Raw genomic sequence first — 20328 nt, forward strand, 5'->3', positions numbered from 1 at the left:
CACATAGAAAGTACTAATTGATGAGTAGGAGAAACAACATGGTTTGCAGGACAATGGCATCCATAAGGAGGGGCTCACACAGAGGGGGTGTCTACTTGGTATGACTGACAATCCAGGTTTTCTCTTAAGAGTACTTGTCAAGAGCGCTTAGGAATTGTATTACCTCTCAAACTTCATGGGCCTGGACCCCTCCTCAGAAACTTAAATTCTGTAGAAAGAGTGGGGATTCTGATACATCTGCTTAATTTAAAGGGACCAAGAATAATCTTAGTCTCTCACCCTTAAGGCTAATGCCCACATAGAGCTCCACATAGAGCTGCAATCTTTTGTCTACAAGCCTGTCTCTTTAATATGTAAATTGCTTACGGAGAGGTTACAACTAAGGCTTTATCAATTATTGATATTTTCAGATAACAGGTGAATGAGTTTCATCACTTGCTTTCCTAAGAAGTAGTTTTGGTAATAATCATTACAAAAATAATAATGGATTTCTGGCTGTCTTTCTCTCTTCCAACTTGTGAGAAACACAACTGCCTTAAGCTTTCACGATGATTTACAGTTGGTGATTTTATCCCTTAGTCATTTATTGTAGCATGCCCCCTTTCTATGGATGAGGAAAATGAAGTAACGTCTCCTGACATTCTCTTGTATCACCACCCTTGACGAGGAAAAGCACAGTTGGAGAGAAATAGGGCATTCCAGTGGGTGGAGCCACTCAAATAGTTGACAGGTGGTGCAAAGGCAACATAGCTCTTTCCCAGTAACACATGGTGAGTCAGATCCTATCCCAAGCCATCTCTTCTTCCAAGCACGGCAATCTTGAAATAAATGATTTAAAAAAAAAAAACAAAAACAAGGATTTATTTTATATTACAAAAACACAATTTATTGAAAAAGAGTAACACTTTATACAATTCCCATTACAAAACCCTAAAATACCTATTTGTCTGTTTCCAGGTATGGTAGCAGAGTACAAAAATATCAAAATTAGATAAATTTTGATGTAACCATTCTGTTGGTCATTTTGGACTGTAGATTTCAGACTTTAGCAACTAGTAACCACATGTATTTATACTTGCCCATCACTAGGATCTATGTGGGTAGCAGTTCTTTGAATTATACATTCTAGGAGCACAGACTTTCAGGTTTGGAAGACACACTAAAATTTACTAGGTTCAAATCATATGATGGAGTCCTTTGGATAATGTCCCCTATATGGTTTCACTATGAGTTACATTCCCAAACTACCTAATTTAGCAGTGTTAGCTGCCAGCTAATAGCAACACCTCTGATGACATCGCAGAACAGATATCCACCTTGTATACCTTTGCAAGTTACTAAAAGAAAAAAATCTTCCATTCTTTGGTTTGCCAACATGTACACTGTTCCACCCATTACATCTGCAAACTTGTCCTAGGTCAAGTCCGCATTCCTGAAAGGAGAAAAGCTTAGCCACAAAAAGCATCAGGCCATAGTGACTGAAGAAAATTAAGACTGCCCCAGAATCCTTTTCACTTAGTAATCTGAAATTCACTTTAGTGTCTCATCACTTGAGAGGTTGGTTAAAGCAAGAAACCTATTGCTTACAATTTGTCTCTTTTCAGTCATTTGAAAAGTAATCCAAAACCTATGCACTTAAATTCCTTAATTCTTTCCCCTAGTATAATACTTTTTACCTCACAAAATCACACTTACATGTATCCCATCTCACTGGATCCCCACAACAGCCCTGAGAGGTAGGCAGGTCAGGAAGTACAATCCTCTTTTTATAAGTGAAGCAGTAAATCTAGGGCAACCAAGTGCCCTGCCCAAACTCACACTGTAATTGATAGCACCAAGACTCACATCAGGTCTCCAGACACCGAAGTCAACACCCTTCCCATTACATCATCTTGCTCGAGTGAAGGAGCATTTTCCACAGACTGGAAAACTAAGGGCAATTGTTAAAACGGAACAGAGCACCAACAGCATGGTGGCCACCGTTGAAAGGAAGGAAATAGGTCTGTGGAGAAAGGAAGGTGCCGAGCAATGGGATGCCTGTGTCTAGGTTTGGTTCAATGACTTCTTAACAGACAATTTAGCAAACAGAGACACTACTTAGGCATACTTCATGTTCAAAGAATGAGCATAATATCAACTAATTAATACTTACACCACTCTAGCAGCTGGTTAAGTATCATTATCTCAATTTGACAGATGGGAAAAGAGGAGAAAAATTAAGTGACTTGCTTACAGCTACAGAGAGAATATTTGTCATCAGGTTGTCACTACAGAAGGTCTAGCACTTCATTCAGACAAAAAGGCCATCCCTCTCTGGGACGAGGTAAACTATATGAGAAAACAATACAGTTTGAGGAAGGGAACAAGAAAAAGGTAGTTTGGGAGGATATACAACTGTGAATAAGTAGGTCAAAAAATTCAGTCAATAGAATTGTGTCACAACACTTGGGAAAGCAGCACACAGCTCCTCAAGGGGACAAATATTTTCAAAGCAAACAAGTGTGTTACAGGTCAGAGTACAGGGAGCATATGGGAAGGTCAACAGGAATATACCATCTGGTCACACAGAAAGATCTGCTCCCAAAACTCTGGTCTGTAAGAGATTCTTATTGACTTTAGGAATTAAACTGTAGGCATATAAATGTGTTATCAGAATCTAGAGTTAAGCCCAATCTCACAAAAAACAAAGTCATGAAGAATGACTGAATGGTGACAGAGTAAGTGCTATAAGATCATAGTAAAAAAAATATGATACAAACATATTAAAAGGGCACATGTGAAGAACTGAAATAATTCATACTTGGTAAAGTAGGTCAGGTCTTCTGTGAAAGACATTAAAAGCTGATGAAGGAGGGTAAATGGTATTTGACATATTATATATGTATACATAAAGAAAGAAGAGAAGAATACCAAATAAACTACTTATTTAATCAATATAAATATATTTTTCTTCTTTTAGATATATTTTAAGAATGCTGGTACCAACATAATGAGGTTTTACTACCTAACTTTTTTATAGAAAAACATGTACATGTACATATCTATATATATTTAAGGAATGCCCTCTCCCCACATTTGAGATGATGACTCAGTGGGAAGCAGTAATACAAATAGAAAAGGCTTCCCTCTTATATTGAGGAAAGGAGATAAAATAAGACTAAGTCATTTTTAGCAATGGGTATTTAACAAAATACGTTTTTTTGGTAATACCACAGTTCAGACTACAATAGTCAAAATCTAACATCTTAATGCCAATGACAGTATTTCAACGTTCATTTTCTGATTGTTCCAACAGGGTTGTCTCCTTTTGCTTCTGTGTCACACGTAGTCTTTCCCACTGGAAGGTGCAGGTTTTGGATAGGGCCTTGGTGTTGGGTAAGATGTTGTTTTCCGGGGACAGGAGCAGCAGAGTAGGGCACCTCCCAGAAGGCAGAGGGAAGCAGCAGCCCAGCCAGTGAAGAGAGCCTGACCAAATTCATACCTAAAAAGAAGGGACAATGTATTTGCTTAATCAGTGAATCACTGGAAACTTCTCTAATATAATTAAAGAATGAAATCAATATCATACTCATTATATTTTTTCCACTGAAAAAAAATCCCCCATGATCCCTTTAAGTTTTGTGAAGTACTTTAAGGTTTGTGGACACACACACGAGAATGTTCACATTGCAGTTGTTGACAATTTGCAATAGCAGATCAGGCAATGTGGCATGCAACACCAGGTTAATTATACAAATAGTTCCAAAGACTTTTTCATGTGTAGGAGACTTTTAAAGCATGTTTATATACTTTGGAAGTCAGGTTTGGACCATGGTTCTTAGGCTAAAACTTAACAAGTCATGCTATCACCAAGTAGTAACCAAATTCTACAAAGAAACTGCTAGAGGGTGTTGGAGACTATTAGAGTTTTCAATAGTCAATCACTGATAAACACTGAAATCTGAAATTTATGGTTTTGCGAAAAAGACTTCTAAGCAGCTCATAGATCATTCTAGGTTAAGTTGATCCAGGTGGATGTATGAAGCCATACTTCTGGGGAGAAGATCTGTGACTGATGGTGGACAATAAGGAGAGAGAAGGGCTGGATCTAGAGTTATAAGGCCTGAGTTTGAATTCTGATGCAAACTCTCAACTGCTAAATTGTGGGCCAGTAACTCCTCTTCTCAACCTCAGCTGCTGCTTCTCTTAAAGCAGGATGACTCCATCTGCCTCACTGGACTGCTTTCAGGATCATGTGAGACAATGTAAATAAGCGTACAGTGCCTAGCAATTTATAAAGTGCTTTCATATCCATTACTAGTAAAATTTTAGCCTACTGAGCTCCAGCAGATTCTGTCTTTACAGTGTAGATCTTATGGGATGGGTTCCAACACAATCACTGCAGTATGTGTTCTCTATGTGGGTGATTTCACACAAAGAAGCACACCTTATCTCTCCACCACTGGGATTTTTCATCCATTCATCTTAGCACTCAACAAACAATAATTACATCTTAACATTCTGACTCAGAATATAGTTATTTGGCTTTAAAGATGTGAACACAGTGAGACAAAGAGCGTGTCTCTGATCAAAGCGTGTCATTACGTGAGAGCCAAGAGTCAGCTCTTTAACTTCCACAACCTGCAATATTAAGAAGGATGACCTTTCTAAAGTTATTTTTATGGTTGTGATGAAACACAACATTTCAAAGTGCTAACTTGTCTTTTTCATAAATAAATTGTTTTTTCATAAACAGGATTAAACCATTAGAAATGACGTATTATTTGTTAACCTCCACAAGAGTACTATTTTTTTTTTTTTTTATTATGTTTATTTTTGGCTGTGTTGGGTCTTCGTTTCTGTGTGAGGGCTTTCTCCAGTTGCGGCGAGTGGGGGCCACTCTTCATCGCGGTGCGCGGGCCTGTCACTATCACGGCCTCTCTTGTTGCGGAGCAGAGGCTCCAGACGCTCAGGCTCAGTAGTTGTGGCTCACGGGCCCAGTTGCTCCGCGGCATGTGGGATCTTCCCAGACCAGGGCTCGAACACGTGTCCCCTGCATTGGCAGGCAGATTCTCAACCACTGCGCCACCAGGGAAGCCCAAGAGTACTATTTTTTCAATGAATCATAAACTGTGTCTAGTTACAAATAATCACAAGTGTTAAAAGTTTCAGAATACACTTCAAAAATAAAAGTTCAAATATGTTGGTATCTTTATTAACATTAAAAACAGTTTTTAAATATGAAAAAAGGGCCAGCACATACTTGGAAAGTATATAGCTTAGAACTTTTCTACTTTGAAGTTCATTTTGTTATCAATACAGGCTGTTAAAGCAATTATCAGACTATTTTTAACATGAGTCACAGGCCATTCAAATTATTTCCAAGTTTGACAGAAGTTCCATAAAATTCTGGATAGCAAATCTGGGAAGCTACGGCACTAGTTGGACTTTGCAGAACATTAAAAGGGTATTTTCTCAGAGAACAAACTATTTTAGGAGTGAACAGCATTACCTGGCATTGACTGGGGTCATGGGGTCATAGAATTCTTGAACAATTCTATTGCCATACCATGCTGTGGCAACTAAAATAGCCAGACCTACAGAAATTCAAAACAAAAGACTGTTAATCACTATGGAACACTGAGCATAAATATACGGCTCATTAAATTTACAAGTATTTTATAAGAATTAAATCTCATCAATAGTGCTGACATTTTTAATTTAATCCATTTTAATTCAGACGACTTTAATTTAGGGAGATTAGAGGTTCAGACATGATTTATTCTAAGTATTCTCTTAAGACAGATGAAAATATTAGGTTGGAGTTAGGCATAGTTTATAATGTTCATGACATTTTATTCACTTAGAGTTGAAGGTCACTGGCACAAACAACATTCTGTTGGAAATATTCAGCAGGTTCATGTCATTTAAGATCTCTTTCAAATATATTGTTATACATCAGTGCGTTAGACTACTTTTGGTAAAACCAAAGTCCTTATTAGTAAAGCTAGTCACTTACAATACAAAAGGGAAGATGAAAACCCTTCTACATTCTTCTTGACCAAAACTCAAAATTCACATTTCTGAAGGATCAAAATGAAAGTAAATAGCTAGATTGCAGGAACGAGTAGGACCTGTCTCAGAGTGCACTAGATCACCTAAATTCCTACAGCCTCACTGGCCAGATGTGCCAGGTCTTGCCATGAGATTCGCTGAAGTGCCACATCAGATCAATATGTGCTGAACACTCAATTTCTCATGCCTTTCACATTTCAGTAAGGCCAGAGAAACCACTTGGTCAAAATAACCCACTCTATCATTTGTAAGAAGTATACAACACCTTGATTTTTCTTATCCAAAGAAATTAAATAACTTCTTTTTATAGCCATTCTAAAAATTCATCAATTTAGACAGATTAAATATTTCTATGCTACCCCCTCTGCTCCCTTCCTCCTACAAAAAAAGTGGTCCAACCTAATTGCCTCTAATGCTTGAGAGAAAACACCATTGCTTTGGCTGCTCAAGTAGACCATGCAAATGCTGTGGAACTTGCAAGCCTCACTCCCTAGGAAGTCCCTGAGACTGGGGAAGTGATGGACGGGAGTTACAAGAAGGCAAGCGGAGGAAGGGTCCTACACAGTAAGTGCATTCACAGCCTTTGATGTAAAATTAAACTGTTGGGAATAAAATGCTATCCAGGAGTAATCTGAATAAACTTTAACCAAACCTTTAGCAAAGCCACAGGCACTCTTCCTTCATTATTGATGAAATCCACATACTTTTGTTAAAGAGAAAATGAGAAAAAAGTCTAATTCTAGTGTTTCCTAGTGGTAGATTATATCACTGGTGTTGTTTTCAAAAACAATAGACTACTACATACTACTATTACTATATATATATATATATATATATATATATATATACTATATATATATATATATATATATACTATATATATATATATATATAGTATATATATATATATATATACACACTATATATATAATAGTCCATTTCAAAACAATAGACAACTACTGTATATAATAGTCTATTGTTTTATATATAAACACAATCTTATTTAATATAAACCTTATTATAAGGCTTTACAAGTGACCTGTCCATGTCTTCTTCTGGCTTTCATTTTCTCAAAGGTCACATATCAACACTTGAATAAAGCAATACATACACATTTATTTTCTATGGAAAATGTAATCTCACTCTTTTGTCGAGGTTTTTTTCCAAGGCCTTTCTCTATTGTTTTCTTTCTTAACTCATTTACTCTTATTCCCCACCATTCCAACATTTCGCCTCCATTCCAACTGACCTTTCTCTTCACTGATCTATGGGTAAACCTGTTTATTCTGGAGTCAGATCTGCCCACGTGGAATGATGTCCTCATTTTCCTCCAATAATCCCAGTCTCATTCGTTCCTCACACACCTGTATGATTGACACATTCTTTATGTTCTCTCTCACCATTCCCCATCTTTCCCACGTAGTATCGGAAGAGACACTACAGAAATTTTCTGAATTACATAGAATTGTCCCTCAGTGTTTGCTAGATAGAAAAATCTCTCTTCACCTGGGGAGAATGGTTCTAACAACCGGTTGGCACCTGAAACCTCAAGGAATAAACCTGTCCACTGTGAATACAGATTTTCATTTGGTTCCTGTCTGAGAATGTGAAACTCAAATGGACTTAAGGTTCCTACGTCTTCTGATTTTAAAGGAACTGAATTCAATCGATTCAAGTGCAACAAATCCACCATAATCTAAGGAAACCAAAAACTATACCTTAACCCATGTCAGAGAGAGTTTAATAAGGTCTAAGGGGGACAGGGCCTCTCTTACCTGAAATAAGAAAGATCACGCCCCCAATGACAGCCATCCGCATCTTCTGTACCTCGTTGTCTTCCAGGCACTTCATACACTTCATGCCGACAGTGGCCACAAAGATGGCTACTAGTCCCAGCAGGATGCCAATCACCATCAAGGCGCGGGTTGCTTGCAGAGTGCCTGGCAGAAAACATTTTAGAACATGTAAAAATCATGCCTAAACCAACAAGAGAAGAGTGGTAGAAGACCAAGTATATTTCAATGTTGTATGGAAGAGAGAAAATCTAACCAGGAGTCAGGAGACCCTGGTTCTAGGGATGTTTCTGCAGGTAACCAACATAGTTTATTCTCCAGAAAAACAAATACCTGGCTGAATGATGAATAAGAATTCCTCCAGCTCTAACAGCTTATGTTTTCAACATTAAATTCAAAATCCTCTGAAAAAAATAATTAATGATTTGGTTGAATAGGTTTAGCTGAACTAATACATTTTTAATCCTTACTAATGGAGTTTTTAATTCTGAAATAACAAGCATATGTGTTATCCTTAATGTTAAAACATTTATAATTAAAATGGTTTACAATATATCTTGGTAATAGTCAATAGTTTTATACTCCACTCATCAAGCTGCAGAAAATCTGGGTGGGTGAACTTGGAAGACAACACGTGAATTCCTCATAGATTGTCATGGCTGGAGCAACACGTGTATCTCCAGTGATGGGGGTGGGGTGGGAGATACGAATGAATACCATTTTCTTAGAACAAAGCATAATAGCCTTTGAGATGTTATTTTGGAACATAGTTGGTTTATATTCGGAGATAACACCAGTTTTTAAAACTATTTAAACTGCTATATTGTAAAATAGCAGATAATTCAATGTAGTATTTCTCAGGATTCCACTAATTTTCTAATTTCCTGTTATTGTCATTGGTATACTAAATCACAGTCAAATCAATAGGGCCAAGTTTGAGATTATGCCAGTAAGTATCTTAAAGAGTAAAAAGGTGATACCATCACTGTGGCATAAAGACACACAGACTTTCAAAGAAAAAAGAGCTGAAACTAAGCTGGTTAGATGAGTTTGATTAATTCTATCTTTATTTTCTCCTTCAAATAAAGATCATTATCTCTTTAACAGTGTTAACAGGAGACAAGTCTTTTTGCATATATAAATATTTACATTGTAACTGAGCATGCTATCTTGGGTGAGCTACTTATTATTCTTTGGGACCATCTTGTTATTATGTAAAGTGTGAATGATGGTTATCTCTAACTGAGAAGTTGGAACAATTGACTTCTTGATGGTCTTCAAAAGTGGCTGACATCATGGAAAGGTTTTATATCTCACTCTCTAATTTAGACCTAGGCTCAGGGTCAGTATTTTCAGGGTTGAGAACCTAGGCTACAAATCATAATTAAGACTAAAGATTTCTAAAACATCATTCAATTTTAAATTGTTAATTTTTCCATCCTTGCCATAACCAGGCAATCTATGATAAAATCATAGTAACCACTTTTTGAAAGTATCAAAGGCATTTTTTAAACTGCATTTGAGAGATATTTTGGAAGCCAAGATAAATTTTTACTTGATTCAATTAAAATCAAATCATAGGCACTTCCATGCTCCCCTCATAGATCTACTTCCCCATAAATGTGTGTGGGCAAGTGTGCACCGTACCCACACACTTATTGTAAGATTCCATGGTGGTACAAGAACTCCTGAATCAAAACACAGGTTTCATGGACCATGGGTTTGTGAAACTTCTTCCTTGGAATCACAAACCATACTGTGGCATGAAGAGGAAAGTACTAAGCACTTCACAGTTATGGTGTGTCCTTCCTTTTGGTTTACCAACAGTTTTTGCAAAGACAGTCATTACTTAGAAGGAAAATTAAAAGTAAAATAACTAAGCTCTTATACATCACACAGATTTCAGATTTGGTCCTAAGTTTCACTTAGAAGGAAAGCATTTCAGGCAAAGGAACACTGGAAGAGGAGACACTGAAAGTCACAATGATCCATGTGGAGGACAGGGCGACCACCTGTCCGTTTGCCGAAGACTCTCTCAGTTTTAAAACTACAAGTCCTGACTCCTGAGAAGGTCTTCAATCCTGGACAAACTGGCAAAGCTAGTCACTACTGGAGGATGGCAGGATGTAAAAGTAAAATGAGGTGGGTTAGCAAGGTAGGCAGAAGGCATTTATCATGTAAGACTTTGCAAGCTAGGGGAAGGGGTTTGGAGTTTATTCTAAGTGTGATCAGAAGTCACTGGAGGGTCTTAAAGAAGAGGTGACAAGATTTTTACCCTCTGTCTTCATATGAGAGCCCTTCAGGTAGGTATAGCCTCTTACATCTCTCAATCACCTTTTGCTTTGTTTGTCCATTAAGCTCAGTTTTCCAACCCTTTATTCACCACTGTGGTTGCTTTCTCTGATTGCTAAGTTTTCTACTTTGTTTGAGTTGTAGGGCCCCAAACCAGACCCAGCTTCTATAATCATTCTGATCTGTGCTTCATGTGAAAACAGCAGGCCACCAGCCCAGCAGGTCTAAGCACTTGGATCACAAGGTACTCTTCACGAGGAGTCTGCTGGGCCTCAATCTCCTGAGTCAGGCTTGTATAAAACCACCCAGGCAGGGAGCGTGCATGGATCAACCACTCCAAGGCTCCACCTGCACTCGCCTGGAATTATCTCATTTTCACTGTCTTCATCTCTAAGTTTGTTCCCCTTTCAGTTCTCAAAGAAAGCACATTTAATTCATGCCCCATTTTACTCTTTCCACTACTTTTACAGAATTTCTAAGGGGGAAGGGACAGATGTTTTGTTCTGTGTGCTACAAACCCTAGTATGTTTTATTTCTTTATAGAACAATGTATCATTTTCATAACGCACAAAAAATTATGGAGAAAATGGGGGAAAAAAACCCGGGGGATTTTTTTCCATGATACTCAGGAATCATGTAAACCATATAGAGCAAGGGAATCATGTTTTGTTTTGAAAAATCTGACAAAGCAATAGTGTTATTTTGTGAAGCAATTTTTTTTTTTTCATTTACGTCCTGGTATCCACTGACTTAGGAAATGTCACAAAATCTCATCTTGCATCACTGGAGACGTCTGGATGAATTCTTAACTATAGTGATATGTGGGGGGGGGGGGGAATGTAAAAATACAAAAAAAAAGGCTGAGAATCATAACAGCATGAAAACTCACTAGCTGGGCATATGTACTGTTGAATTACAAATCAAAGTAAGCAAGTGTTGTATTACACGTTATGAGGGTTTTATGTGCAGATAGAATCTAAACTGCACAGTTTTAAGCTGGAACCAGATGAATCCTTCATATTAACATCTTATGGAAGCCTTTTAAGTCAGAGATCTAAAATATGTAATTGTGAGCTCCTTGATGACTTGGCCAAATATTTGTTCATATTTCCATCCAAAGCATTAAGAACAGTACCTGGCAAGCTTCATGGATTATTCAATCTGTGTTCAGTGAATTTAAATTTGAACATGTCTTTATCCTTTAAAAATTCTACTATGATAGGTAAAACTACTCTTTTGTGTTAAGCTTAATCTTTGAAATAATACTGAGAAACGCCTTCCTAGAAAGCCTCAGCATACTAAAATCTTGCTACATAAAGCCAGATCTAGTTTAGATCATTAAAAACTAGAAACTCATCTAGGGAGAAAAAATTCATACTTTTTGTTTAACCCAATATAATTTTTAAAAATTTTCTAAATTTCTAAATTATGCATCTAATTAGCTTCCAAGATGAAGTTTTTCTTCTGGTGGAACAATGATCAGTAGGGCAGAGAAGTTGAGAAATATTTGAAAGCTGCAAAATATTTTAGACTAGAGAGATACAGTCTTGAACTATTATCTCTGAGTTGACCTGATTGGCTCAGATCTAGAAGCAAATATGTTCCTTTCCGGCCCATTAAATTTGCAGATACCTCTACAATATTATTATCACAGACTAAAATTGTCTTTGGAGAAAATGGTTAGCAAACATTCAAAAAGTTACACTATTGCTCCTCATCATTATCAGCAGTACACGGAGAAGGCAGTCTTTTAATTATATTATGCTTAGCTAGACTGATAATCTTGAGATTAAAGACTTCTTAAGGAGTTCTTACCACTTGCAACCTGAAAGTATAATTTGAAAACATACTTACAAAAATCTCTACTTATGAGACAAGAAATGAGTTAGAAGTTACTGGTCTACTACAGTGAAGTTAATCAACATAAGCGTAGAAAGACAAGCATAGACAAGTCAGTGGAATTTTTTTTTTCTAAAGCTTTTCTAAAGTTTTACTATACAAGCAGCAGAATCTCCTTTAACTACGTGACATTGCTCACGCTGTTTACTAGCCATATTACTATATTTTTACCCTATGATTATATATCATAAACAAAGTAGATTTTAATTACATCTCTATCCTCACACAGTCTCTCTTTGCATCAGTAGTTCCTTAATAAGTATTAGGCAAATAAATAAACTGACCACTGGCTGACTAGAACAAAAATCCTCTTCTCTCCTCTGCAATTAAATGAACTCATCACAGAGTGTCACAGAACTATACTCCCATGACTTCTTCCCTTATTAAATTGTTCACTTTTGCTCAAGTTCAAAGTTTCTCAAGAGTCCTCATTGTTAGCATTTCCATTTGATTGACATATGCACTGGTGGCCGTTGGGTGTGACCTTAGGACTCCAGCACAGTCAATAACTGTGGTCTGGGATGAGGCAGGGCCCACCCCTTTTCAGGACGTGCCAAGCAGTTTTGCTACCTTGTTTGTTTCTTAGAGAAATTGCCCCATGATTAAATGTACGCTTCTATGTTACCTCTGTGCCTCTTACTCATCACTCCGATCAAGGAAACCTAAACTATGCCCCTTGCCTGTTTCTGCTCCATCACTGCAGTTATTAACAAAGAATGTTGGCACTGGGAGGAATCAACACTTGCATCTTACCAATCTTCTTAGCTGCATTTCTAGGAACAAGGATAGGGCCTGGCTCATGCTTGTCGAATGGATGAATGAGTCATGGATTCAGCTCCGCATTCCTCCCACTCTGCCCTATTTCATAAGCGGGGAAACTACAGCCCAGAGAGATTGAGTGGGTCACCATTATAAACATGGCTAGTTAGTGCAAGACCAGGGTAAGAATTGAGTACTCAAGCCTGGCTTTGGGTTTTGACTTTCATCATTCCAAAAGTCAGAACTAATTCTTGAAACGGATCTGAACACAAATGGCCCCTTAAACACCCTTGGTTCAGCAGGCATAACGCAGTCTACAGAAATGTAAGGAGATGCCCTCCTCTCTGCCTGTGCTTCAAAGACTGTCCAGGTCAGTGATTTTGTTCTTTGATTGAGCCTAACATCATGGTGAGAGTGCTGGGAAACTTCACCGACAACCAATACTTATTAAAGCGCACCAACACACATGTGGATTCATGCAAAGCAAGTTGAACAGCCTAGAGGAACTTGTAAACAAATTACAGAATCCCAAGGCTAGATGAGACTTAGATAAAGTCTAGCCTAACCTCCCATTTGTCTGGGACTTGGATTTTTCCCTACAACATTCCTTCAAAACGCCTACTTATTCCTGTTTTCACACCTCCCACCATGAAACCTCCTGGGGCAACCCACTCTTTGGACAGCTCTAGCTATTAAAGTCAAGCCAGAAGAAGCAATTAACTAAGCACGTGAAATAGGCACTAGCTTGCCAAAAGTTTGAGAATTGGATCAAAACAAGGCAAGATGCACAGTTTAATCAAGGAAAGTCGACTGCAACTCTATCTGACACTCTTTTTTGTATATTCCAGCTATCAGTCATCAATGTCAATAAACACCCATACTTGGATGGAAGTGAAACTGTCTCAACCATAGTAAAACCGCAATCCACGGTGTAGGATTTGTTTCCCCAGGAAGTTCCCAGTTACATTTTCATAAACTGCTTTGCAAGAACCACCTAAAGAAGGCTGGCTGTATCTCCTTTCCTATATTGGCTTATGCACACCGTATCCCTATAGACACTGTCATGTGCTTTTTACAGCTGAAACTAATTAGAGAAAGGGAACAAGGGATTTTAACATCATCTAGTGCTACAACCTTGATAAACCCCGGAATCTCGGCCCTAAGTTGCCAAATGGGCTCCACTGGCAAAAAGAACAAGGTACAATTTCAAGAAACTTCTAGCTAAGCTTTTTACCTAACAGCACTTTGTGGAACACAACTTGTTACAAGGAACACTGCTTAAATGTACAGATAATCCTGTTCACCTCTAGATGTCACAGAACTATACCAAAACCAGCCAATGAATCACCTCCCCAGCTCTCTACATCAGGTGGGTGTGCGCACAACTGTCCAGGTAGGGAAACGGAGACAGGTAGGTTCTCTGGCCTCCATCCAAAGACATCTAGTTAGTTACTGGCAGGTTGGAGAGGGTACAAGTGAGTCAAGTTTCCTTCTTCTGGGAATCAGTTTTGAGAGAAAGGCCTCAGCCCCACCTTCGATAAACTCTGCCTTTAACGAAAATGAAAAGAGAGATCTGATCTGGAGTTAAAAAAAATTCATCAGGAAGAAGTCTCCAAACTGTGTATGGGGGTAGAGGGAAGGTATTGTTTAGATCTTCTGCCACAGCTTTAAAAACTGTAACAGCTATATTAATTAGGAATAAATGAAAATAAAACATTTTAACACATTATCATGAGTAGGGATGACCTGTTTGAGTATTGACAACATGGATCAATCTGATTTCATTTGGTCCTTTAAGGCAGTTAACAGGAAACCTATTTAAACGTGTAGAAAATGAACTATTTTGATCAGAGGAATCAGAGACCTCTCTGGAATCGCCCTTAGAACGGTCTCCATCTGCCAATTCCTCAACATGACATGCCTGATACAATTCCTTACATGTATTTATCCATCCATGGGTAGATTCAATGATTCTATAAAGGTGTGTACCTAATATACTCCTTATGTTTGGCATAAAAGAATCCTAATACGGTAACTTTGAAAAGCTGAAATGACAACACTAAAAACTACCGTATGTACACTGACTCACCAAATTCCAGAGGTACTCAAGCGGTTTAAACAGATTTGGCACAGATTTAACAACTCTAAAGTATATAGCTTTTGACAAAACCACATGCAGGAGGGGGACAAAACAACTGAAGTAACGTTGAGCGACGACAGCACTGCTTACCATCAGCACACAAAGGGGACTTGTGGGCAGGCTTGTCTGTCTAGGCAAAGACTAAGGAAGCTTTTCTTCAATTCAGTCCAAGTGCATGACAGACACAAGGTTCGGGACAACTAATGTAATATCTCAAGGAAGATACTCTAGCCATGAATTGTTATTACCTAAGTAAGTGGGAATTTAATGAATTTCTGACAAGGCACTCAAAAGCTTTTATTTAAAAAAAAAAATGAAAGGAAAAAATTCCTGTCGTCTTTCCACCATCTTTAGGACTATTTCTCTCTACATAATCCTTTCTAACCCGACAGAAATAAGAAGCCAATATCCATGACACAGAAATTCCTTTGTGGAAGGCAGAAACTCAAGAGAAGACCCGCCCTCACTCTCCTGAATGCTGCACCCATCAGCTGTGTCTCCTTTGTGGCATTTGTCTTCAGGGGCTCCATTCTTCCCTTCATATTATGAAGGGAGGTTATTTAGAACTTCTTTTTGTTGTCATCCTTTTTCCACCTGCCACCCACCTTTGCTTTCCAAAATAACGTTATACAATCTGCCTCCTCTGAACACTCTTGGCCTGAAAGCTAAACCCTCTGGAGAATCTTAAGAGGCTTCTTCAAGGGACTTCCCTGGTTGTCCAGTGGGTAAGACTCTGCGGTCCCAACGCAGGGGGCCAGGGTTCGATCCCTGGTCAGGGAACTAGACGCCGCATGCATGCCGCAACTAATAAGTCCTCATGCCACAACTAGGAGCCGGCATGTCGCAACGAAGACCCCTCGTGCCGAGACTAAGACCTGGAGCAGCCAAAAAAAAAAAAGTTAAAGTTGCTCCTTTATTTGAAAAAAAAAGGAGTCACGGAAGGGGATGCATAGGGGTTTCCTCACACTTACTGGATCTTAAAAGTCAAAAGAATCAAAAGATTCAAACTCAAGTGAGTAGAAGACACTAGGTTGAGACATTCCATGTAGGAATGTGATTTTTCCTATGAAAACCCACAGTAAAGATAGATTGAGAAGAAAAAACAAAATCCTATCTAATAACTTTGGGATTATCTATTTAATTTTACAAACTGGAGAAGCTACCAGGCTCCAAACTTTTCAAGGCATATCATTTTCTGGACCCAACCCTGCAGTTCTTCAATTTTCACAGAATCTGAGAATGTCCAGGAGAGGCCTAAGAGCTCAAGTTCGAGTCTGGCCTTCACTCGCTCCATCACCACCCCAGTCGTGGGCATGTAAGATGAAACCACACCTACAGAAAAGTGTCACCCAGGGTGTCAGAGGAAAAACAAGAGCTTAGGCCTGGGCCTCCCCTTCCCCAAGCCACAGGTCTCTCTCACTTCCTCACGGCAGAGCACGTGATCAGAAGACTTGATCCACTGAAGGTTGATAGACATGTAATCACACAACAGGGTCGTTCGGTAGCTACTACTCCAAAACGGAGCCACTGGGGGGTTGGGTCCCTGGGTCACAGCTGCGGGAGTAGGGAGTGCACTCACTGTTCAGATTCAGCAAGGAGTCGAAGACTTTGCACTGTATCTGCCCGGTGCTCTGCGACACGCAGGACATCCACAGCCCCTCGTAGATGGCCTGGGCCGTCACGATGTTGTCGCCAGCGTAGGAGCAAATCCTCCACTGGGGCAGCGCCGTGCTGACGATGGAGCCAATCCAGCCCAGGAAAGCCAGGATGAAGCCCAGCAGCTGCAGCCCCGCGTTGGCCATGGCTCGCTCGGGCTCCCGCACCGGCTGGGGGGCGGCCGTTGCACAAACGGGAGTTTGCAGGTGCGCCCCGGGACTCCCGGGGGTGGCGGAGCTGCGCGGAGGAAGTTACTGCGGGGAGCCCTGCTCCCTGCGTCACCGCTGGAGAAGCTCTGGGTCCGGGTCCGGGTTGGCGCTGGAGTTGGTAGGCGAGAAGCCGCGGCTACTTCGGGGCCGGGACTGAGACGCCGAGCCGCTGGGCGCCGCGATTTAAAGCAGCCCCGCCCCCGGTCTGCCAGACCGCCGCGCAGCGCCCCCTGGCGGTGTCGGGGCGGCTTACGGGGAAGCGAGAGGGAGCGTGGGAGCTCGCGATGGCCCATGCGGCCGTGGCCGGAAGGCCCCGCCTCCTAAGTGGGGACAGGCCGAGGAGGAGCAGGTACGCCGAGTGTTTCCGAGCTCACGTCCTCTCTTTTCTCCCCTAGCTCTTTTCCTCTGTTAGCCTTCCCAGGCTTTCCATTCATTCAATCTACGTTTATCCAAACATGACTCCGTATGTCTAAACACTAAAAATGCATGAAGATGAAAAATAGATACCCTAAGGGGCGCAGTTTCATTTTCAACTTTTTTCCACTATCTGATTAAAAGACATTTCCTATCTCTCTCCACCCCTCTTTCCTCCCTCACACACACTTACCTCCCTTCGGTTCGGCCTCCTCCTCCTCCTTTCCTCCTTCTGCCCCCTTCTTCCCGTCAAGATCTCTCCTAGAATCATCTTTTTGCAAGGGTTGTAAGCAATCTTTATACTTTATTGATTGGGAAACTGAGACCTAGAGAAGAAACGTGATTTCCATAAGATCACACAGCAAGTTAGTAGCATACGCAGTACTTGGTTCTCAGCCCACTATGCTTTCTAACTGCTTCTCAGCTTGACCCAAACGTCTGTCCTTTGATCTATGATCATCCTTATGAAAATGCAGCCTACCCTGTCCCACCCCTACACGTGTACACACACACACACACACACACACACACACATACACCCCCCAGCCTCTTCCCCACAGCAGTTTGTCTTAGAGCAGTGATTCAGTCTCAGAGGGACCCGGCCAATCGGCCTCTACTCCTCCAAAGTGTGTTTCCTTAATGAATTACCAGGTGCTATTCCTCACAGGTGACAGCGTCCCAAAAGTCCCCACCCCCAGCAGAAAGAGGCCCGGACTGGGTGGGATTAGGAAGTTCAGGTTCTGACTCCGTTTTTGCAGTGACTGGCTATGGCCAACACCTCAGGTTTTAGTCTAGTTCAGCCTTTGGTTTCCCTGTATGGGTCTCTAAAGCTTCCTTCTTAATAGTTACTCAGAAGTGTACCTCAGGTGTTGTGGTCTGGAATAATTAAAATGTTTTCCCGGCTGCTTTGTGTGTGTGGTGCCAGAGTGCTGGAGGGAGAAGCTTCTATGGTTTTAGTAAGAACGGAAACGCCTGGGAGGCAGAGATAAACATGCTAAGGAGAAAACAATATATGCTCCGATATTTGCTATGGCAGCTGCCAGTTTGTAACAAGGAGGGAACAATTTAAAAAGAAAAATGTTAATAGTGTGAAAGAGAGGAGTGAAAACAACTCTACCCCTTGGGGGATTTTGGTAACGGGGGAGGCTATACACATGTGGGCCAAGAGGGAACATGGGAATCTCTGCACCTTTTGCTCAATTTTGCTGTGAACCTAAAACTGCACTAAAAAAAAAAGTCTATAAAAAAGCGAAAAAGCAAAACACCCAAAACCCTACCACCCTCACTTCCACCTGGCTGTATCCAGATATCTTCTGAAGGTTTAAATCCACAGGATAAGTCTGCACAGAGATTTGGGGACTAGCAATGAATAGGGTGATACATGAGCTGGATGAAGAGATTTAATTTGGAGTAAGCAAGATTAAAACAAGTGGGTGATGTCCCTTACCTGAAAGCCACCTCAGACCCCAGGAAGGCTCTCAGGCAGCTCTGTAGGGCAGGACCACATCCAGGTTGAGTCCTCAGAGTCTGGGCCCACAGTTAGCAGTTCCTTCTATGTCCAGATGAATGTTCTGTGGGGTCCTGTGGTTGTAGATAAAGAGGTGTCAATCACATCTGATTTATTTGTTCCCCAGGACTATTAAGCTCAGAGGAGGTTCTCATAATATGCTATAGGACGAGACCACCACCATGTGAATCAAATAGTCCTGTCTTTTTGTTCCAGTCAGTTCAGAATTAAAACTATGAGACTAAGAATGATAGAAGAGAGTAGAGACAAAGAAACAATCACAAGAGGAAGCATGGCAGATTCTCAGAAACTGGGAATGATGAGCATAGGAAAGCCATTGGGAGATAAATGTTTCACTTAGTGACAATGCGTGTTACTGTTGACTTTTCAGGCTTTCTCAGGTCGTAAAAGCAGAATGGATGAACACATTTCTAAGTAAACAATTGGCTGTATAATTATTTAGGGCTTGAGAGAGGAATCAGTACAAATGTGAAAGTTTAACATGAATTCTAGTATTAGAACATGAAGGTTACCAATACTAAAAACCATTGGTGCTTGCCTGTCATAACTACTATTTAAAACAGTCCTTTGAGTCCCCTTGGAGTTTTTGAGAAAGTAACGAGGTGTTAAGTGGTTTAAAGCACAAACTTTTGAATCCTGGTTCTATCACTTACTCGTAGAGTAACTTCGGAAAATTTATGCAACATACTTGAGCCTTAGATTTTTCCTCTTTCAAATGAGTCAGTAAAACTCTACTTCATCGTGCTGTGATGGTTAAGCAAGTTAATATGTGTGCATTACTTAAAACAGTAGTTAGTACATAGTAAGCATATGAAATGGTGGTTATTATATCAAGCAGAACAGATATATTTAATTTACTAACCCTGCCATTTACAAATGATCCTCACATTTTTTCAGAAAGACTCTTTTTCTTGCCTTGATTATGTTAGAATCCCACTTAATGTCATCGTTAAATCATGGTCACAGGATAGGAACTGTTTCTAGCAGGCAGATATTTTATATTCAGAAATCGAAAAGGCAGTAATGAGAGGGATGGGGGGCTTTAGATGAGATTTCTGGGCCCTTTCTCCTGGCCCTCGACAGTGTTCCCCTCGAAGTCCTGTGTAGTGTCCTTTCCGAGAAGGGATGAGCCAAGAGCAGAAGGATGGAGATACGGTACCGCATGACTGCAGATCAGCATGTCTCTTCAGAAGGTTAGGTGGGAAAATCCTTAGTTTATGATTTGTATTAAGTCTCTGTCTAGTTATCATGTGGACATAAATTTCCCCCTTAGTCCCTCCCATCAGCTCCAAGCCTAGCAGATCTATCTCTTCAGAAAAGAGAGAGAAGAAAAGATGGAATTTTGCCATAAAATCTACTCTTTGAATCATAATAATTTACCTTGAAGCAAGCTGGTGAAGGACTGTTCACTTACTTTATCCCTTTGCTTATGTTCTGTTTGGAGGAAGGTTTCCTTTTAAATGTCAGAGATGTTAGAGACACCCCACTAATTTGACCATCAAGAATCAAGGTCAAATTATGATATTTTACTTTTAATCTCCTTAATGTAACACTAACTGTATGAGGCAAGGTTCTCCGGAGAAA

At 40.1% G+C, this 20328-nt stretch overlaps 1 protein-coding gene across 1 annotated transcript; it reads right to left on the bottom strand.

Moving 5' to 3' along the window:
* Positions 1–863: 863 nt before the first annotated feature.
* Positions 864–16984, bottom strand: CLDN1 (claudin 1). The gene is made up of 4 exons (XM_082461592.1): positions 16517–16984; positions 7830–7994; positions 5492–5576; positions 864–3481 (listed from the first exon to the last, which is right to left on the bottom strand). The coding sequence occupies exons 1-4, from the start codon at positions 16737–16739 to the stop codon at positions 3319–3321; spliced, it is 636 nt and encodes a 211-aa protein (XP_082317718.1). The 5' UTR covers positions 16740–16984; the 3' UTR covers positions 864–3318.
* Positions 16985–20328: the final 3344 nt, after the last annotated feature.

The sequence above is a fragment of the Balaenoptera physalus genome, assembly GCF_965194825.1.
Source record: "Balaenoptera physalus genome assembly, chromosome: 4".
Taxonomy (NCBI): domain Eukaryota; kingdom Metazoa; phylum Chordata; class Mammalia; order Artiodactyla; family Balaenopteridae; genus Balaenoptera; species Balaenoptera physalus.

Excerpts from the sequence above, each read along its gene's own strand:
- CLDN1 (XM_082461592.1), bottom strand. The coding sequence starts at position 16,739 with ATGGCCAACGCGGGGCTGCAGCTGCTGGGCTTCATCCTGGCTTTCCTG. Across the intron at positions 7,995-16,516 it reads CTCCTTGCTGAATCTGAACA|GCACTCTGCAAGCAACCCGC; the intron begins GTGAGTGCACTC and ends GTTTTCTGCCAG. Across the intron at positions 5,577-7,829 it reads CGTGATCTTTCTTATTTCAG|GTCTGGCTATTTTAGTTGCC; the intron begins GTAAGAGAGGCC and ends GAATTTCTGTAG.